The 22747-nt window shown below is 41.1% G+C and overlaps 1 protein-coding gene across 1 annotated transcript in view; it reads right to left on the reverse strand.

Moving 5' to 3' along the window:
- Window positions 1–22747, reverse strand: part of lrrfip1a (leucine rich repeat (in FLII) interacting protein 1a) — a 127489-nt gene that overhangs the window by 2282 nt on the left and 102460 nt on the right. The window contains exons 13-26 of the mRNA XM_034186097.1: window positions 22083–22181; window positions 21554–21580; window positions 20932–21057; window positions 20132–20203; window positions 18685–18855; window positions 17657–17749; window positions 17378–17470; window positions 17126–17218; window positions 16773–16914; window positions 7902–11706; window positions 5187–5230; window positions 4994–5043; window positions 1299–1419; window positions 1134–1213 (exon numbers count right to left, since the gene is read on the reverse strand). Of these exons, the coding sequence (XP_034041988.1) occupies window positions 1134–1213; window positions 1299–1419; window positions 4994–5043; window positions 5187–5230; window positions 7902–11706; window positions 16773–16914; window positions 17126–17218; window positions 17378–17470; window positions 17657–17749; window positions 18685–18855; window positions 20132–20203; window positions 20932–21057; window positions 21554–21580; window positions 22083–22181 (5016 nt within the window). The remainder of the gene's footprint in view (window positions 1–1133; window positions 1214–1298; window positions 1420–4993; window positions 5044–5186; window positions 5231–7901; window positions 11707–16772; window positions 16915–17125; window positions 17219–17377; window positions 17471–17656; window positions 17750–18684; window positions 18856–20131; window positions 20204–20931; window positions 21058–21553; window positions 21581–22082; window positions 22182–22747) is intronic.

Here is a 22747-nt window from a genome sequence, read left to right on the forward strand (position 1 = left end):
TGTCGCCCATTGAAAATGTGTGGTGCATTATGAAGCGCAAAATACGACAACAGAGACCCCGGACTGTTGAACAGCTGAAGTCGTACATCAAGCAAGAGTGGGAAAGAATTCCACTTACAAAGCTTCAACAATTAGTGTCCTCAGTTCCCAAACGCTTATTGAGTGTTGTTAGAAGGAAAGGTGATGTAACACAGTGGGAAACATACCACTGTCCCAGCTTTTTTGAAACCTGTTGCAGGCATCCATTTCAAAATGAGAAAATATTTGCACAAAAACAATATATCAGTTTGAACATTAAATATCTTGTCTTTGTGATGTATTCAAATGAATATAGGTTGAAGAGGATTTGAAAATCATTGTATTCTGTTTTTATTTACTTTTTACACAACGTCCCAACTTCATTGGAACTGGGGTTGTAAAAAGAGAAAAATACAATAGACCGAACAGGACGCATCCAACATGCACGGACAACCGGACTGTGAAACAGCCCGTCCACGCATTGAGACTTAATTCCATTAGATGGCGCAGCTCCTCCGTGGCCGGACAGGACACACTGACACTGTGATCCTTTGGAAGCGCTCCGACAAAAATTCTGTTTAATCCATAATGTAGGTCAGGGGTCACCAGTCCTGTTCCTGGAGGGCTCCTGTCAGCATGTTTTCTAACTCTCCCTGTTCCACTACCAGGCAATTAACTCTATATCAGGTGTTCTCTGCCACTCAAGAGCTGGAACTTCACAAACCCAGGACATAACACCACTCCTGAGTGTTGAAATTTTTTCAGAGGCATACCAAGCATTCGGCAGGAAAACCTGCAAAAAAGACACCAAGACGCCCAAGCAGAGGATCACCCCTTTGAGTCTGGTCTGCTTGAGGTTTCTTCCTCAGAGGGAGTTTGTCCTTACCACTGTTGCTCTGGGGGTTAGTAAAGTTAGACCTTACTTGTGTGAAGCACCTTGAGGCAACCTTGTTGTGATTTGGTGCTGTATAAATAAATGAAAATGAAATGAAATGAAAAGTGGTCAAGGGGCAATTTTTTCACTGAATGTGATTTTTAGAGCTGTCAGCGGATCGGTAAACCAATAAATGCAATAACTATGTCCTTATTATGGATTTCCACACGTTTTGCCTTACATTTTGTTCTAAAGCAGTAACTTCTTGCTCCGCTTTCACCAGTTTGAACTTCAAGTCGCTGATCTGTCTGCTGGAATCTCCTGAAAGGTTTAAGCAAAGACCGTTCAGGTGGAAGAAAGTTCAAAGCATCAAATCCACAGAACACACACACACACGTAGACTCACTCTGCACTTCTATCACATTCGAATCGGGTCCATTGGCCAGCGTTTCGCCGTCGGGGCCGGAGCTGCCATCGGTGCCGTTCCTCTGGGACTTCAGCTCCAACTGGGATTTTAGTTTTTTCACCTGTTCACATGAAATTCAGAACTATTCACAAGAGTTTTCAAACTGTTCAACAGCTCACGTACACAAGGGCTTCAGACTGTCGATACAACGCACACAGACCCAACATCGTACTGCAGCCCCCTGGTGGGTTCCAAAGGTACTGCAGAGAGATCAATAAATATCGTTCTGAGACCCAGAAAAACACGTGTTGCAATTTTTTGCTGCTTTGTATTAAATTGTCTTTGGTGAAAACAACATGCTACAACAGTTTTTTGTTTGTTTGTTTTTGCCAGAAACATTTGTATTTTTATGGAATGTCCTTTGCAGGAGAAGATCAAGTGCTAAACTAAAAAATTCTTTGGAAGGAAAGACGTGAAACTCTTGTTCCTTACAGAGGACAAAAACACACTGCTGGGTCTCAGGAGGATATAATAAAAAAGTAATAATAATAATAATACTTTTTAATTCATATCTTCTATTCTTTAATAATTTAAAAATACCAATAAATAAATAATATGTGATCACAAGTCCTAAAACAAAACTGCAAGATTTAAATTAAGGAGATTAACATGTATACAAAAATTTTAGGTTGTTGTTTTATCTGTCAATCAAAACTGTGATTATGGGTTTTCGTTGGGCTCCAGACGTTCCCGTCTTGAAAACACATTTACATAGAAAAAGTTGTTGAAGCTTCTTGTGTTCAAGCAGCAGTGTGCTCGGTCACTATCAGACCGTCACTGTGCAAATGAAAGAAGGTGACGAGCTCATTTCAAGGTACATACAACTTCAAAACTATACATAGTTTCCATATTTTCTTCTGTTACAACCTTATTCCAAAATAAATGAAATTCATTTTTTCCCTCAAAATTCTCCTCACAATACCCCATAACAACAATGCGAAAAAATATTTTTTTATTTTTTTTTAAAGATTTTTGCAAATTTATAAAAAAAACAAAAAAAAACAAAGAAATCACATCCATAAGTAGTCACAGTCTTTGCCATGAAACTCAAAATTGAGCTCAGGTGTCTCCTGTTTCCACTGATCATCCTTGAGATGTTTCTACAGCTTAATTGGAGTCCACCTGGGGTAATTTCAGTTGATTGGACATGATTTGGAAAGACACACTCCTGTCTACATATAATTTCCACAGTTGACAGTCAGAAGGAATTGTCTGTAGACCTCTGAGACAGGATTGTCTCAAATCTGAGAAAGGGTACAGAAACATTTCTGCTGCTTTGAAGGTCCCAATGAGCACAGTGGCCTCCATCATCTGTAAATGGAAGAAGTTCAGATCCAACAGGACTCTTCCGAGAGCTGGCCGCCCGTCTAAACTGAGCGATCAGGGGAGAAGAACCTTAGTCAGGGAGGTGACCAAGAACCTGATGGTCACTCTGTCAGAGCTCCAGCATTCCTCTGTGGAGAGAGGAGAACCTTCCAGAAGGAAAACCATCTCTGCAGCAATCCACCAATCAGGCCTGTATGGTAGAGTGGTCAGACAGAAGCCACACCTTAGTAAAAGGCACATGGCAGCCCACCTGGAGTTTGACAAAAGGCATCTGAAGGACTCTCAGTCCAAAGATAGGTGCACCAAGCTTGTGGCATCATATTCAAGAAGATGTGAGACTGTAATTGCTGCCAAAGGTCCATCAACAAAGTATTGAGGATGTGAATATTTATGTACATGTGACGTCTTAGTCCCAGTCAGCCTCTGCACACCATCAACAGCAACCAGAGGAGCCCCTTCAGCCACAGACTGCTCCTTCCCAAGTGCAGGACCAACAGACTGAAAAACTCCTTTGTCCCTCAGACCATCAGACTGACCAACCCCTCACTCAGGGGGAGGAGGAGTAACAGGAAGACAGAGAAGGATCGCCATATATTAAAATTTGCAGATGATTCTGTTATAATCAGTCTCCTGCATGGTGGTGAAAGGGAACATGGCCCTGTCGTGGTAGATATGGTTCAGTGGTGTGACGACTCCTTCTTGCAGCTGAATGTTATTGACTTTCGGAAACGGATGTCCTCACTGTCATATTTTCAAGTGGACAGGACAATAATGACCCTATTTTATAAATCTTGTATTGAATCGGTTTTAACTTTTTCGATGATGTGCTGATACAGAAATCTCAGCATTAAAGCAAGGAAGCCACTTTCGCAACATTGTAGAATTGTACAGCAAGCTTTTGGGGGCCCAGCAGACCTCACTGTCTGACTTGTTTTCCAGACAGGTGAGGAGGAAGGCTCAGAGAATTTTATCTGATCTGGCCCACCCTCTCCATGGTGAATTTTGTTATTTGCCATGTGGAGTGAGGCTTAGGTTTCCTACAGTGAGGAGTAACAGATATAAGCATTCCTTTGTACCTGTGGCTATCTCTGTTCTGAATGCTGACCAGAGGAGAGAAGCAGGTACTTAGGGTTGATGGCAAATCGTGTTAGGTAACTCGGTTCCTTTTCCATCGATCCAGGTCTGTACTGTGTCCCCCTTGTGTACTGAATGTTTGGTGTGTTTTGCTTTTCTTTTCTTTTTATTCTGTGCTTTTCTGTATACCCATTGCTGTACAGCTCGTTGCTCCTTTGGAGACATTGAATAAATAAAGTGAAAGTGAAAGAGGATGGGAAGGAGAGGAACAGTAGTAGCCAGTAAACCAGTATTGATCAGTATGTCTGGTATTTATATTTGCAAATTGTTTTTTACTTTCACTTTTGATGCTCTGTGTGCTTCTTACCCTGTGTGTTGCTATACAACGCTGTTGGAACCTCAGTTTCCCTGAGTGAGTCTTATTTATTTTTAACATTTATGAGTGTAATGGTAAGAATATTTGCATTAGTTGAAAAATTGAACATATTTAATGAAGCAGATAGTTGAAAACAGATGAAAATATTCTTGGAGACATTGTACAACAGTGCAAAACGTTAATTGTTTTATATGACACCTAAATAGATCCACGGCACATTATTTATTTTATTGATATTTAACTTAAAATTGCAGAGGTGCTACTTCTCTGACCAGGAATAGGAGGGCTGTGGGACAGTGCAGTTAACTCCAGCTGGCAGAAGAAGAATTGGAAAATTGGTTCTTGTTACAATTTTTTGCAACAAGAAGTTGTCCAATTCTTCATCTGACAGGGCTTGAAGAGCTGTTAAAGACGTCCCTGCAGACACTGGGGCTGCCAAATTTAACATCCTCGTATCATGGAGGAATTTTTAGGAGAAACTAATGGAACTGTGCGACAGAGTGAAAGGGATGAGACAAAAACGCACAGTAGTGATGTTTCCTATACAACGGGACAAATAATTACATAGAATCTACCAATCAAATGATAAGGCTCTACTTAGGCATTATATCAACCCGCTTACTCCAATTAAGGGTCAGGGGGGCACTGGAGCCTGTCCCAGCATTCACTGGACAAAAATGTATTTTTGGACAGGGGTTGTTCATTTAGACTAGACTAAGGATTAGAATTTTATTTTGGGGCTTATTTTAAACTAAAGGGGGCCTTGTGGACTTAACGGTACCATACACTCTTCTACAGTAGTCCAAACTAATCATCATTCCACTTCACACTGCTGTAACCTCTTTAATCAGTGACCCACCTGTTCTATCATTTTCTCACGCTCATCCACAAGTTTCCTCAAGCGAATCTCTACAAGATAAATCACACACAAATCACATCTCAGAGCAGCGTGTTTAACGAAATAAATGTCATTAAATATAATGTACTGCAATGTCACAACAACTCTCAACTACAACGGTTTATCTTCACAAATGAAAAATGTGTTGACATACCAGGGTGGGAGGAGCCAGGTGGATGTAGGGAGGGTGGGGGAAGGCTGGGTCAGGGTGGGAGGCTGACACATGCAACACAGCGGGCATCCGGCAGGAAGTGATGGAGCGCAGCACGAGGGGTGAAGCCGACATGCAAACTGACGGGTCAGTGACACGACACCAAACATCTCACACTCCCTCTACGGCTACGTTCTCACGTATGACGAAACGTCCGATTGTGACTGATGCTGACGTATTTTAATAACTGTCGTTAGTAGCCACCTACATGCCGTAACCAAACGTGGGTGTCCCTTGGCATGGCTCCATTTGGGGGGGGATCAATGTGCTGGATTATGCCCAAAGAAATGTGCCACATGACCAAAAGGTTGTAGCAGACATTCACAATACAAATTGTACGCATCATCTGAGCCTCCCCATGACACCAAGTCATTCCAGAGGTACCCAAAGAGATCCAGTCATTACCTTTGGTCACTGGTTAACAGCCAAGCCTGATAAAAACAGAAAGCACCAGGACCCTAAAGACTTGGACCTTTGACATCGGCAAACACTTCTGTCAAGCAAACTCATAACTTCAGAAGGCTCTTCTCAAGCATCTCTCAATCTAAAGGGTCAAGGATCGAGAAAAGTAAATCTCTCAAGTACCACACTCCCACTGATTAGATTTATTTCTGGTGGCTGAGTCCAGGACACCTTTGGCAGCCTAGATCTTAGTCTTGATCCAGGAAAATAGCAAACTCAGACATTCTGACGTGGCTTTACAAGTGCTGCCATCAGTGTCCACTGACTTCACAAAGATCACACTCTGTGAAGTCAAGGTCAGTGAACCTTTCCTCACCAACAAGGTCACTTGAGCTGCTGTTTTCCACAACCCACTAAGCATTTGACGCCTTATTGACACGCAGATCATGTCTATATTGTGTTTGTAGGGCCCATAGAACATCCATAAGACGTCTAACGTTTAGAACCACTGACCAGTGTAGGAACTGGAGCACATCCCAACCAACACCAGTATTCACTGGTGAAAAACTCAGACACTCTGCTCCATGCAGCACATTTGGAGATGCTGCCTATGACATCCAGAAACTTCATGGGGATCCCGCAAATTCTCAGGATGCCCCAGAGAGCAGCCCAGACAATCAAAAATAAAATAAAGTCCTGCAGATATTCTTGCTAATGTTCAATGAGCAGAAGTGGGATGTGGTCAATGGCTGACTTTTTGAAACCAGACGCTGCTGTTGGTGAAACAGTGACCGTTATTACAACAACAATCACAACGGAACCATTAATGGGGCTTTACCTTGAAATGTGTGTTAACATTTTGTGCAAAGTACTGAACCATTTCTTGTTTTATAGATCAAATTATTCAAGTCAATTCATTTAAAGAATGTGTTTCAACCAACGTTTGAGATGAACAGGCTGTTTATTGCCATTTCAGTGCAGATGCACCACACCCATCTTTACCTTCAAACGCAACAAGACACTTATCTTACATTTATGTGCTTCAGAATGTGTACTCCCTGCAGACAGAACAGGTTTCCAAACTTTTCCCATTTTAACAGACAAAACACTTAAGAGCCAGTAAAAAAAAAAAAAAAAACAACAACAAAAAAAGAATTCTACCCTGAATAAAAAATAAACCACAAGGAGAAAATAAATGCGCTTGTTGAAGTGGAATGTTCACCCACACAGAACAAAACAACAGCTTTAAGAAACAACTGCAGATCAATATTCTTTATGAAAAGTTGTAAAACGTGCATCAATAACAAAAAAATGTCCCGTGTAAGTTCAGCATTCTCTTGCCGTCTTAATTGCAGACCAAATTAGATTTTTGCATGTCTGACCTCAATGAATGGTGCAAAATTAAAATGATACAAAACTCTGAGAAAGCACAAAGTGTTTGATGTTTTGCCTCCACAGTGTATTTTTTAAGAGGTCGAAGCAGCTAACACTCCGTCACACTGTCACGATTTAGCCAGCATATGCCGATTGTATTAAAAATGCTGCCATACGTCTAATAAGTTATGGGTAAGTTTTGTATAAAATAAGAGAACATTGAAGCTCACTGATATACATCGTAATACGCAGAGTACCTCAAATACTTTTGGGCATGTACAACATTTTCGACATATGCGAACGTATGACTCCTACGTCCTGCACACGCAGGACATAAGTTGTAGACAGTCCTGTGGTTTGGTCCTGTTGTTTGTTTCAGTCGGATTCATCATCACATCCTGATGAAAACGTATCCACATAAAGCGTCCTAATTTTGGAAAACAACATCTGAAAATACTTTAGTTCCTTGTTGTGGCTGAAGAAATGTAGAGTTTTAAAGCAAGTCCCTCTGGGGTTTTTCTGTTCCAGGTGTGTTTCAGCTTGAACCAGATAAGCCAGGAAAATTAAATAAAATTAAAACTAAATAATGTTAAATTACTCTGTTTGGTCTCTGTGTAGCGAAGAGACGCCGCACAAGAGCGTACACGCGCTTGATGACTTGCTCGTCAATATTTAAAAGGTTCCACCTGCCAAACAAAAGGGTTCCACTGGTATTGGAAAGGCAAACTAAGCCAGAATTAACTGTTTTGACCTGGACCATACTGTGCAGCAGCGAACTGAACCACTCGGTGGAAACGGGACTGCCAGCATAAGCTGGATAAATCGTCAAGGCGTGACAGGGCCTTAAGCAAAGATGGGTACAGACCAAGCTACTCTAGAAACTAGGACATCTTGCACTCATCTTTTCCTTTGCCTTTCTTGATGTTCTTCTTTGCATCTTTCCCTGACTGTGGTGGTACTTTGCTGAGACCTGTTTGGTTTTCGCTCTTCTGGGCTACAGAGTCCTCACGGTGAACTTCCTGCTTCACAGCACCTGGTTCTTCCTCTATTGACACCTGATTTACGTTGTCAACGCTGCTGCGGTCAACAACACCCAGTTCCTCAACATTCAAACTTTTATCTCCTAAATTCTGCCCCGGCTCCTCAGATCCACAAATTTCCACCGCTGTCGGAGCTTTCGCCTCCTCCCCCGTCGGAGCTTTCGCCTCCTCTCCTTCTTCATGAGCCAAAGAGTTGAGTTCTTCCTGATGTACACCACACATCTCGTGGTCCACCTTGTTTCCTTCGACTGCACACTTCTCGTCATTCACCTCCTCCGACTCCTCTGGTGTTTGCAGCTCTGACTCTGACTCTTCATTTGAAGCCATGTTACTTCCACTTACCACTATTTCAACCTCCTTCTCAGCTTCTTCTTGCGTGTCACAGACATCCATTACTATAGCGGCCTCTAAATCCATGTCGTCGAAATCAAACGACTGCCCTTCATCATCGTCATAGTCGTCTTCTTCCTCATCACTGTGCTGGTGGACGGGTAGAGAGGATCCACTGTTTTCTGACTTCTCCTCACCAGATTCAGGCAGTTGTTCAGCTGAAGGACAAAAACACATCTCACTTTCTTGGTCTTTTCCACCATTGTTACGTTCGTCACCTTCTTCAATGCTTTGTTTCTGTTCAGTAAACGAACTGTGTTCTTGTGGGTTCAGTACCTCAACGACATTGTCCTCTCTTATTCCTAATGAAAACCCTGCATTTAATTCATGGCTTTGATCTGCAGCCTTAGAGATCTTCCATCTGTTGTATTCTCCGTCATCCAAGTCTTCAGCCTCAGTTACAGTCTCCAAATTGTTATTTGTGTGTTTCATTACCTGGTCATTAAAATCTAAACACAACCCTTCCTCTTTCTCCTGCTCTTTGTGACTGTCCTTCTGGACAGCTTGAAATGAATCATTTTTAGACGCGTCCTCATCACGTTCATGCACTGACTCAGCCAAAGGACAAAGAAATGTCCCACTCTGACTAACTGTACTTGTACCTTCCTCATTACTTTGGTCTTGCTCAGTCACATCACACTCTGATGTCTTCAACCCCTCAATACCGTGCTCTTCTATGTCCAGTGATGCTTCTGGACTCAATTTATCACGTTCAGCCTGAGCTTTAGTCTCCAAACGGTTTTCAGCTCCACAGACATCTGTCTGTTTCATTAAAGTTGACCCTTCCTCACCTACGCCTTCATCTCTGTCACTGTCCTGCTGGGCAGGTTGAGGTGAATCATCCTCGTCGTGTTCATGCACTTGCTCAGTCAAAGCACAAAGAAATGTCTCACTTGGAGGAACATTTTGACTCGTACGTGTAGCTTCCTCACTGCTTTGGTCTTGCTCAGACAAACCACACCCCGAAACCTCGTTTAAGTCTGATGTCTTCAACACCTCAACACTGCTCTCTTCCATTTCCAGTGATGTTTCAGGACTCAGTTTATCACATTGATCCACAGATTCTGATGTCATAAAGTTGACGTTTTCTCCATCAGTCGAGTGTTCAGCTAAGCGGTTTTCAGACACACAGGCATCTGTCCGTTTCATTAGCGACAACTGTTCCTCACCCACGCTCTCATCTCTGTTGCCGTTCTCCTGGACACCTTGAAGTGAATCATCATTTGCAGAATTTTCCTCCCTTGATTCATTCAGTTCTTCCTCCACAGGACAACGTGTTGTCTTGCTTTCAGGGCCATTTTGATCATTTCTACTTTCGTTTTCGTGGCTTTGGCTCTGCTCAATAAACAAATCTGCCTCTGGAACTTCTTTCGAGTCCTCTAGTATCAACATCTCAGCAATATTCTTCTCACCATTTTCCAACAGACTCTCAGCACTTGACTCATTACTTTGAGACTCTGATGTTTTCATAATGTGAGATTCTCCATCATCCATGTGTTCATCTTGACGTGGAGTGTCCACACATGTTTCTCCGACAATCGTATCACTCAGTCTCACTAATGAAGCACCGTCACTCATTTCATCTTGTGTTTGGAGAGGTTCTGTTAAATTTTCACATTCTTTCATTTCTCTGTTGAGCTCTTCTTGTGTCCTGACAAGCTGAAGCTCTGAAGGATCATCATGAGCTGAAGAAATAATGCTGGGAGAAAGTGATCCTTGTTCCATCTCTGGTTCTGGGCCTTCTTCTTCTTCTTCTTGGACCATCTCAGTTACCTCATTACATTGTCCGTCAGAAACCTCAGTGGCAGAGAGAGTCTTCTCAGACTCTGGTGGTGTCTCAATGGTGTTTTCCAGACCATCACTGCATGTACTAGTGGATGACGGTGCTCCCAACATATTGTCCTGACTCTCAGAACTGCGTTCAGATCTGTCAGTGGATCTGTCATTAACTGGAACTTGAGCTTCAGCACTGATATTTGTGACTTCATAACTGCCTTCAGGGCTAATAGATGTGCATTCAAATTTCACATCATCAGCACATTCATCCTCATGCTTCATTCCTGATTCAGCGTGGACATCACCATTTGGTGATAAGTTATCCAAACAGGAAGTGGACTCTCCATCATGGGCATCGATCCTCTCCGTACCGTCTGAGTGTTCAACAAGATGAGACATACTGAGATTAGCTTCTGTATCAGGACTCACAACACTTTCTAATTGTTCTATGTTTTTAGTTTCCAAACTCTTGTCCTTGTCCGGGTCCTCTTTGGGATCCATTCTTAGTTCCATGAGAGTTTCTATCTGGGTAAATGTTTGAGTGAGCTTTAATGTTTCTGCATCTCCTTCAGCTCCTTCCAGAACCTGTTGCTTGTCCAGCTCCTCTTCGTCGATCATTAATTCCTCAGGAGTTCCACTGGCAGAACCAATAACCTCAGATTCTGCGGGTGGCCCACTACCTCGTAAAGCTGATGCCAAGTCTTCTGTTTTTTTGTTTCCTTTCTGTGTTCTGCTCTGTTCATCTGCATCTTTTTGTTGCTGAATCCCTGCTTTCTTTTTGCCTTTCTTCTTCTTTTTCTTTCTTTTAGCACCGTGTGCTTGAGCTTTACTTGAAACTTTCCCTGCCTCATCATTCTCTGCCGTTTCTGTGTTCTCCGGCTCTTGTTCATGTTCAGTATTTGCTACACCTGAAGGCAAATCATCTGGTGAGCTTTCTTTCAAATCATTTCCTCCAAAGTCTTCCTGAGGACACGGGTCTGTGCTGATTAAGTTGCTTTCATCAACTACTTCTGCTCTAGTTTCTTGCTCTTCAAAAATGTTACTTTTTGTCTCTACAGTTCCATCAATGTGTGTATCCACACTCACAGCTTTGGTTTCTAGCTGATCTAAATAACTGGTACTTTGTTGTCCTAAAACTTTGGCCTCAGGTTTTTCACTTCCTACAGTATTCTCCTCAGATGTTACTACAGTGTCTGGAGGCTCTGGACTGCAAACGGTATCATTCTGGTAATCTGCATTTGGAATTTCATTCATTTCAACTTTAAAGGCTTTGCTAAATTCACCATCTTCACCACCATTTTCCACAGTTGGAGAACATGACTGTTGTCCTCTAGATGTTTCTGTTGAAGACAAATCAGCATCTTTACAAAGTCTGTCAGAGCTCAAGTGATTTTCTTTAGCTTCTTCAAGTATTCCTTGATGCTGCTCTGGATCCACCTCTTCCTTGATGCTAGTTCTCAAATGAGCCTCCGGTGTGTTGCCTGAGAGATCATGAAGAGCACATGGTGATAGAAGGCCAAAAAACTGTGGCAACAGACAGTTTAAAAAAACTGTAATCTTTATATTGCTGACTGGAAAGATGACAGGCGTCAAGGTTAAGCAGAATCACTTCCAACTGATTCAGGAGCAAAAGAAGGAAAAAGATGAAGATCAAAAACAGAAGAACAAGAAGAAGAAAAGCAGGAGGTACCCTGAAATGAAGCTCTTGATCCCAGTAAACCAAAGTGAAGGAAGTCAAGATGAAATCTAAAAACCATCTCCTTAACATATGTTGGATTTGAGTTGATGTTACTTTATTCCAGTGAAAACACACTAATGATGCTGCTAGTGTTAGAAGGATCACACTGTACTTTGTAAAGTACCACTCAGAGGCTTTTGATGGGTAGCATATGCTTATGGAATTATTCAATGATGCTACCAAAATCACAAAAAACTGAATTGACATTCAATGCCAGCGTGTGTTTGTTAAATTCAGAATTAAAATGTATGAATTGTAATGGAAGAAGAAGAAGAAAAAAAAAACTAAAACACAAAGGAGTGATGAGTTAGATGGATTTGAAAGCCAGGTGATGTTCAGTGATTCTCAGTGCAAATGAAAGCAGGAGACAGAGTTCAGCCATGAAAATTCTGCTTTCACACAACTGGAGGTTTTACTTTTGAAATCTAGGAATCTGGTAATGTCACTGTGAAGAGGTCTGATGAGGTAAGGAACATGAGGGGCGAGATGTTCACAGATCTTTAAAACAAAATCATTTAAATAGACTCACTGGAAGAGAAAGAAATTCATGATCCATTCTGCACGCTGTAAATGTTAATGAGCTTCATTTTAATTGATAATCTGTGATCCTACATGCTCATTGTGGTTTTGTTTTTAACCTCGTTCTCTCTCCATCCTGCGTTTGAGGTCTCCTAAACTTCAGACTTGTCAAGTGTAAGGTTACTGATGATGCCATCTAAAACGGACCTTCATCTCATTATTCATAGTTTATTTCTGCACATCGAGATGTTCAGAAGTGGACGGTTTGATATGTTGACGAACAAACATTTTGACATCTTAGACTGAAACTGGCCAACCCCACTTACAAGATCTGGGTAAAAATCAGCATTTGAAGACCTCACACGCTAAATAATATCCAAAATGTTACAGTCTTCAGGCTGTATTGTTGTTCTGGGCCCAAGTGTTTTCAAAATATAGAAGCAAAGAGTAACATCGTTTCAGACTGTACAACCTTAAAAATTAACATCAAGGAAAAGATAAGCAGCTACTTGCTAAGTGCCTTGGAGTTGGTTGTAGGGTGAGTCAAAAAATTTTGGGCCTAGTTCAAGTAATATAGATTTTGCACTTACTAATGGATGAGCATGCAGCCAGTCTGACCTGTGAGAGCCTGATCCCGTCACAGAGCAGCCTGATCCCGTCACAGAGCAGCCTGATCCCGTCACAGAGCAGCCTGATCCCGTCACAAAGCAGCCTGATCCCGTCACAGAGCAGCCTGATCCCGTCACAGAGCAGCCTGATCCCGTCACATCGCAAAAGCTAAGGAAAGTGGGTCCTGGTTGATATTTGGGTGGGAGATATCTTTTGAAGACCAGGTGCTGTGTGTGTTTCTCTGCATAAACCTGGAGTTGTGTAAGGAAGGGTATCCGGCGTAAAATGTAGAAAATCCCAATGTGGATCTGTGCTGGATCTGCTGTGGCAACACTAAAACGGGTGACTAGTCCCACCTTGCTGGGACTAGTTTTGTGCCACATTTGATTAGTTTTAAACCAAAGGCCATGGGGATATGAGGGCTTTTGTTTTTTTCCACTGGAGGAACTTGCAGACCATTTTAGGGGGCCCAACACCTTTGCACGTCTCCAACCCAGGGACCATGGCCGAAAGGTGATTTTTTGTGAGCCTTTTTCAGGAGCAAAAGTCTCCCTCCTGCAGGGTTATGTACTTTTGAATGGCCCTGACATGCATTTGGGTGGGGCTCAATGGTGATTGGTCAAACTCACCAAGAGAAGCTGATAATGAAACAGAATGGATAGAAGAGGTGACAGATGGACCAATGAGGAGGTACCATGATGGACGATGTCCAGTGAGGATTTGAGCCCTCAAGGAGGAATGAGAAAATCTATCTTAGCACACCTGGATACTAAGGGTGTAACGGTACATGTATTTGTACTGAACCGTTTCGGTACAGGACGTTCAAATCAGGGCTGTGCACGGGTGAGTTCGCATTGTGTGTGTTTACATTCAGTGTTGCCAAATTGATGACTTTCCCACTAAATCTGGTGACTTTCCAAACCCTCTTGACAACTTATTTTCTCAAAAGTGACTAGTGACAAATCTAGCTACTTTTCCTGACCTTACCGGAGACTTTTCTGATGTTTGGCGACTCAAAGTGAAAGTCTCTGTTGTCACCGAGCGGCAGCGGGTCTCCCCCTCCTCCGCTGCCTGCAGCAGTCTGTAAAGCGCTGAGCGGAGGGATATCTACAATCCTCCTCACTCGGACTCACTCAGCCTAGGGACGTCGTTTGCTGTGCTGTGATTAAATAGTACCCAGACTTTGAGAAGCCCTGGCCTTGAGAAGTTATTTAATAAGTGATGACCAATTTTAATGACAAAATAAATAAACAAACCAAGAATCAAGTTTATTTGTGGTTCTAAATATTTTTAAGGTGGTTTAATTACTTTTATGCCTCTCCCACGTTTTTGTTTTCAAGACTTTATTTAAAAAAGATATATTAACAAACATTAAATGAACAGTTAAGGCCACAGTAACATTCATCGTATTATTATAAATAGAAAGAGATAGAAAATAAAATAAATTGTACAAAAGTAAAGAGATTCTTTAATATTAATTCTCTAAAAAAATCCTTTACAGAGTGTGACAGTTTTGGACAAGTTAATTTTTCTGGCAAAAAAATACAAAGGTTGAATAAAATTGAACAGGGCTTCATGCTGGAACCGTTGTGCTGCTCTTTACTTTTTTGGGTTTTAGGTTTTGTTAAAAGCTGTCTACTAGGAATTTATTTTTTTATAATATTTCATATGTTTGTTGTTTATTTGAGAACATTTCATTTAACTTTTAACATTTAACCAGGTAGCACTTTGCAATTATTTTATTTTCCTGTTTGTATAATGTTACAATAAATTGTTGGTTTAAACATTAAGCAGATTTAGGTTTTGTATTTTGTTCCCATACTGTACCGAAAATGAACCGAACCGTGACATCAGAACCGAGGTACGTACCGAACTATGATTTTTGTGCATTGTTACACCCCTACTGAATCCCCATGAAGGTACACACACCACGAAACAGAGGACAGAGAGATGTTGAAGCAGGCCTCAAAGCGTTTGAACGACCACAATGAAAACAGTAGACTGACCGTAACAAACAGAATACTGGGCCAGACGTTAGCGCACCGGCAACGTAGGTACATACGCTGTTTTATTTTTCTTTCAGTAACAATGCAGTTAGCTCGCAAACACACTTTTTTTTTAGTTGCCTTGTATTCAGCATTACAGACTGCTTGCTAGCTATTGACGGCATTAGATGCTTGTTGTCACTGTGAGCTCGAAGTTTCTTATGGAGCCATTCCTGTAAGCGTTCGTCAAGTCTGAGGAGTAGGTCGAGTTTCTGCAGTGGAAACGCGGCTACTGTTGGGTTTTACCCGATTCACGTATTTCATTTTATGTTTTAACTGCATGTCTTGGAGATATAATGGTGAATGGTTGCACGCACACCACTGAATGTTGTTTTGGATGAATCTTTACGATTGTCCTACCATCAAAGCTTCTCACCCCATCAGACTCAGATCTTTGCTCCCTGAAGTTGTTCTTCCAGAACCCACTAATGGCATTTATGGCAACATGCAATCATAACAATGGAATATTAATCAAAGCTATGCAAAATTCAAAAAGACCCCAGTTGTAATGAACACAAAATTTTCATTAAGATCAGTACAAATGACCAGAAGGACCAGTGAAGGTTTAAGTTTACATACATTAAGACCAAGTGAAGCGTTTACTCCAAAATGAGAAATCCACTCACGCACAACTCCAACACTTAGAAGTACAGTTTAGTAGGTGGTGAATTTTTAGAGGACAGACACATCCACGTTAACCAATCTCACCATAAGTTAAAGATGTATCCACATTGAATGTTAATAACAGCCACCGCAATTATCTACCAATAATCATCTTATCAGATATCAAACATAAATTATAATTAGAGAATTTTAAAATTTTAAATTTTAAAATTAGAGAACAACCCCCTTGTGTCTGATGATTTGCGGATGTTAATGCTGGATTTTACAGTTGTAAACTGAGTTTTAAAACGGATATTTGTGACCATAATCAAGCATTAACATATGCAAATCATCATACTCAAGGGGGTTATTCCCATTCTAATCCAATTCCATTGTTTGCACGGTTTATTTTTCTATAGGTAATTCAGTCAGTGAAGTTGACCGTAGCAACAGCATCTTCATGACAAACTGGAAATTCTGTGAGCACACCCACAGATTTCTCCATCTCATCAGCTGCACTGAGTAATTCTTTATCAGAATCCACATCAGTACTTTCGTATGGTAGATTAAATCCACACATTTCTGCATCATTGTCGTTCTGCCAGCTTCTCTCGCTCTCAGCTGACAGTGCCAGCGTAGCAACGCGTTGCGGTCAGGGCGTGGAGTAATACATCAAATGTGAAATGGTCGAGTATTTTGCCACCGTCAACGAGATATTTTATGGTCTCAAATCTCACACGATTAACCAATCAGATTTGCGGAACAAATGTAATTGGATTAGAATGCGACTTTAATACTGTTGTAACAATTAAGTTACAATACTTGATATTAGCACCAAGATTTGGATTTTTCCCCCCTTCATGAATGACTCAAAATAATCCATTTAAATTAATCATTTCTTTTTTTAATCAGTGGGCGGAGCGACGGTCCACAAACAGTTTCAGCACCAGTCAATCACATTCTGGAGTGAACATCTCCAGTTTGTTTCATGCTGAACCATGCAGTAGGTTTAGTTTGTTTAACACCGTTTTACCGAGCATGCTGTTTCCTTCCACAGGTGAAGTCTGTGAAACCTGAGCCAGCTGAAGGGCGGAGTCTCCACTGGACTCGCCCACTTCTGTTTCACCAATTTCCCCGTTAATATTCAGATCAGGTCCCAACACTATTCCATGTTTCTAAAGAGAAGAAGACAAAACATACGTTAGCTCTGCAGATCACACACACACACGAAGCAAATTAAAATGTCAACACGGCACAATTTGATTTTGGAAAAATAAAACATTAGTGAAAAGACTGAACTCAAAGCCTCATGGGTAAAACACGCCGAGCTGAACATGGAGTGGGTGAACGCTGAGGGTACTTTGATTTCACACACAGACTGTGTACCTTCAGAATGTCTTTCAGCTTGACCACCTCTTCTCTGAGCTCATCTCGCTCATTTCGGATTGCATCTGTATATTCTTTCTGTCGCTCTAAGGCCTGAGCACAACGCCCGAGAGGAAGAGCATGCAGACCATTTGTGCAAAAGCAGTGAAAGTGAAAAGCAGAGGAGATTATGAATCCACTGTTGTCACAATTTAGGACAAAAATAATAATGATGATGTGTTTGACTCAAATACAGCTCAATCAGGGCAGTACCCCAATTTTTTTATCCTTCCATTCCACAGTCTCCTGAAGGTCCAATATTTCTCTAACAAAACCGTCCTGTTTCGTACGGAGCTGACGAATCTCCTAAAGAACAGGAAAAGGAGAGCAAGTAGGAAAAAAAAGGAGTTATGTGAACAGAAAGGAAAGCTGGAAAACCTGTGCTCACACATGCAGACGTTCTAAATGAGTAACTGAGTGAGAAAGTAGCAGTTTTCCCCCTAAATCAGAGGACAGTTTCACATGGTGAATAAATGGAAGCTGTGAACTCACGTTTAGCAGCTCTTCACTTTGTTTTAATGTTTCTTTCATTTCATTGAACTGGAACTGAAGGGTACTGTGGGCATGTTTCTCTCGATCATGTTCCTGTAAAAAAGACTGGAATTAAAGTTGATCATGTCGAGCCAGAAATACACCGACTTCACCACCAGGACCCAAGGAGGTTCTATTTTGACACCCCAAGGGATGTTAACTGCTGGGATAGGTTCTATAGTCAGGTTTTATGGCAACATGTGGCACCAGTGCATGTTTGCAGGCCTGACCAGTGTACATACAGTGACAAGAAAAAGTATGTGAACCCTTGAGTTATTACACGTCTTAATTTTGAAGTTACATTAAAAAAAACAAAACAGTCTTGTCAATATAAAAGTTCTCAGAAGATGCTCTTTAAACTCTCAGTGAAAACTAATGTCTGCAACACACAGACAAAATGATGGGCTGTGTAAGTACCTGCACACTTTAGTGTCATATGTAATCATCACTTTACAGCCAGTTTTCTTCAGACAAGTCAAGGGATGGATACATGTACATTTCCAAGTCACCGAATATGTCTTGGATTTCAGTTACATCAAATACAAACAGCACAGTCCAGTACTTTGTGTAAACCTGTCTGGATTAGACCCTTCTCAAAAAGTCACTGACTGTGCAAGAAGACTAGTGAGGAAAGCCACCAAGACACCCAGAAGACTGCAAAGAAGTTACAGGCTTCTGTGACTGCGATTAGACTGCAAACTTTGCACTGTGCATCACTAGTTATATAGCTTCATGATGAAGAGAAAGAGAGGAAGATTTTCTTAAAAAGAAGACTTGAATGCTCAACTAGTTTGCCAAAAAGCACATTTCTGATGCAAACCTTGTTTGGATCTGATTTGTGGGATAAAAATCCATCTCTGCTCTCCTCCACTGTGAAGCTGTGTGTGGCGATGGAAAATAAAAGGTCTGAAACTGAAGGACGTTCCTGAAATGCAAACTCTAAACTCTGCCCACCTGTTTCTAAAATGTACTCTCTCTGCTTGCTGTACCTTGAGTTTCTCCTCATATTGGCGGCGTGACTCGGACAGGAGCTCCTCCAGCTCCATCAGGGAGTCCTTAAGTGTGTCCACCTGGTACATCAGGTTGTTCTTCTCGTTGTCTAGCTGGGCGTTCGACACCATGGCCTTACGGTACTTCTCCTCGACTTCTGCTAACGTATCCTAATAGGAAGTCATGATAATGAAGATGATTATGATGATTATTAATATAGTACAGAACATCACTATATAAAGGTGCATCTCAAAAATTTGAATATCATGCGTTTCCATGGAGACAGAGCACTCTGCACAGCCAGCGCTTTCAGCAATGACCTTCTGTGGCTAACCCTGCCTGTGGAGGGCGTCAGTGAGCATCTTCCTCATGAGTGCGGTTGTGGACTGAAGCAGACTGACAGATTCATGGCATTTACACTGCAGAAAGTCACTTACTCAAACTTAAAATGCAATATTCTATTATTCTGAGACACATTTTTCTATATTTACATTTACAAACCTTAACTATGCAAATTCAAATAAAAATTTTAAAAAATACTTGAAACATTTTTGTTTATATGAAATAAATCTTGAGGATATAGATTTTTTTAAGTTCTGAAATATCAGACAAAAATATTGAACTTTTACACAATATTCTAATTTTTTGAGATGGACCTTTTACGACATAGATGTTGTGAAATAATGCCAGAAAAGTATAAACCTCAAAGCTTCAATGGTGATAAGTAACAGTAAAAACAACAGACTAAATAAATGGTAAATGGACTGCATTCATATCGTGCTTTTCAATCTGCATCAGAAGCTCAAAACGCTTTACAATGATGCCTCACATTCACCCGTTTGCACACAACGATGTCAGGGTGCTGCCATGCAAGGCGCTCACTACACACCAGGAGCAACTCGGGGATTAAGGACCTTACACACAGGTCCTTAGTGATTGTCTGGTCTGGCTGGGGTTTGAACAGAGGATCCTCTGGTCTCAAGCCCAACGCTTTAACCACTAGACCATCACCTCCCCAATAATAATAAAAATTATTTTACCTGCAGATATGAGATATACACACACACACACACATATATAATGGCAGTGACATGCAGCTTGGTGAGAAACTTTGCAAGTTGCCAGCTAAACAGCAAGTTTAAAGCAGAAATTACAAACTGCAGCAAAATGGAAAATTCTGTATAATCAAGGAAAATTTCAATCAAAGCTTTATTGCATATCTTCAGTTTATAATATTGCACAAATTCATTGTTTAGGAAATTATCTGTTGGTTTAAATCTGTAAGAGACATTGTGGCTTTTCATTTCTTAGCAGCAGAGACACAAAAATGAGCCGAGAAGCTTTTCTTTCATGCAGAACAGCCGCAAAGGCGGTGCCGGTCAGGGACAGCAAACCGCCTGGCTAACAGTGATGTCTGCACTTGCTGTGAGAGACTGAGGCTGATACCTTGACTTCTTTTAGGTTCTGTGTGTACTTGGCTTCCACATCTTGAATCTGATCTTTCAGTTCATGAATCTCCTGTGCAGGAAGTGCGAGCAGAGAAGCACGGCGGCGTCAGAAACAGTGAAGCAGGACGTTTGGTTACAGGCCAGTGACAACAGCGACAGGGAGAATGGAGAGAAAAGAAAAAAGCACAGAACCTAATGGAAGAACATGGGTATTTTCAGACAGCTTGACAGTGGAGCAGATCATGGAAAAATCATGCATTCGGTGGTAGAAGCACCACGTGTGGCACGGACACACTCACGATATTACTCAGCATATGTGGACACATCATGCACATGTTCACATGATGTGAGGCAGCTACTGTGTGAAATTTCACTGAATGTTGTAAAAATGTTTTAAGAGCATCAATATCACATGATCCTGCCAATGAAAAACAAAATTCCCATCGTCTCTTCACTGAAGACGTCAGATGGGAGATGTATTCCCCCTCGAAGTTTGCAATAACTTGAAAAATACAACGCGCACCAATAGATTTTAAACCACAAGCACAATGGCTCAGGTTTTATATTCTTTGCAAATTCATTATGTTGCTCAACAATCACATGTAATAATAACTATAACAATAATAAGACAGTGCTCATGTTTAAAATAATGTGTTTTTGGAATCATCGGTTTCAGTCGTGTTCAATAAACCTACGCTGGATCGGACCTTTTAAAAAACTTCTATTATACCCTCTTAAAAACCTTTCCTGTCCAGTAACGTGACGTCTGTGGGGATTTGTGGGTTGTGTTTTTTAAACCTTGATTTCTCGTATGGAAGCCTCTGTGTCTAAGGTTATGGCCGTGTCCCCGCTGCCTCGCCGTGAGGAAGTCCCGCCTAAAGAGGTGAGGGTCCCCGCTGTCAATACAGAAGCTGCTCGAGATCCCTGAGGAAACATTTGATCATATAACACCAGTTCATTTTAGCACATGACAGAAGTACAAGTAACTGTAACTGATTCATTTTTTAAAGGCCCATAACTCAGATACCCTTAAGATTTTCCACCTTAAACTTTGCACGTGTTCATTATATATGTAGAGGCACCAACTGTTTTTTTTTTTTGTTGTTTTTTTTGCCAAATCTGAGTTGGTTACCACGGGACATCTGACTGAGTTCATGGAATGACCCAGTTGTAAAAAAATTAAAAACAATACAAAACTGTAAGTATGACCAGAGTGGGTACATCTACCCCCTCGTTTAATTTTTTTAATGGTTTCTACTACAGGCCAGACAATGTTTTGCAAAATCTTCCTACAAATAAACCAACTAAGAAAAAAAAGTACAACTATTTTAACACCTTTTTTCAAATCATAGCTGTATTTGATGGAATGCCTTCATTTTATGTGACAACTGAAACAACAGTTTTAATGTGATGTACTCACCTTCTCAAGATAATCTCGGTCCTCCACCTGTTGAGACAAAAGAAAACAGAGTCAGATTGATCAGCCGATTTAAAGGCCACCGGACCAAAACAGTCAGGGAGGAAGAAAAAAATCAACATCTCTAAAGCTTCAAGACAGCCAGGTCAGCTTCAGCAACAGAGGGAAAAAGACGGTCTTAAAAACTGCATCGTTCTCATGACAAACATAAATAAAAAGTAAATAAAGATTTCAACTGCAACACATGACACTGATACTGCTTCAGGCGCAGTTATTACTTTGGTGAAATCCATGTGCCTGGTTACGTGTTAATAATATTCATCAATAGTTAATTCTCAATTTTCACACCACATCATACATATAAAAAAAAGCTGTAAATATACAAATTCATGTTAGAGTCCAACACACAAATAAGAAGTTTGATACCATACAGTGTTACAGTCAGCACTCTTCAGTTAACAAAAAAGGATGGACGGCAAAACTAGGAACCAAACAGGAACTCGGCTCAGATCAGGACGGCAAACACACTCACGTTAGAGAAATCTGGAATAACAACATCATCCACATCCCGGGGAAGGCCACTGTTACTGGCTGCACTTCTCAAAAAACTGGCCACAGAGCCACAGTTGCCCTACATTGGCCACCAGGGGGCGAAAAGACCAACAAAGAAGCTAGTCAGCAAATCAGCTAGTTAATTTTGTCAAAATAAAAATATATACATTAATAAATGAAGAATGTGAGATATCTCAGGCCAAACACAGCGTTGCAGTAGTAGTTACTGGGAATATTGGTCATTCCATTTACCTTAGGGTTCTCTCCAGACAATAGACTAACGGTGCCACGCTGTTATACTGCCATCACAGGTGCAGTTATGCTGTGGCATCATCTCACGATGTTTTTTTAATTTGACAGTTTACTGATCAGCCTTCATCAAAGCCATTTAAAGATACCAATAATGACACCTTTTGGCTGATTAAAGTCACTAACTAGGACTCTTGTCTGTTGTTGTGGCAAGAAACGAGAATCATACATTTCCCACTGGACAGTTTTTGTTTGTTCCTCATTACTGTGCTTTTTTGTGGGCAGCCAACAACAGCTCTCAGGCGTGGACTGGACCATTAATATCTCCCACTTGGCCAGGTGGTAAACTGAAGTTACGGTCCCTTGTGTAAAGGAAAAACAATAATAATATCCTCT

The sequence above is a fragment of the Thalassophryne amazonica genome, chromosome 14 (genome assembly GCF_902500255.1).
Source record: "Thalassophryne amazonica chromosome 14, fThaAma1.1, whole genome shotgun sequence".
In the NCBI taxonomy this organism is placed as follows: Eukaryota; Metazoa; Chordata; class Actinopteri; order Batrachoidiformes; family Batrachoididae; genus Thalassophryne; species Thalassophryne amazonica.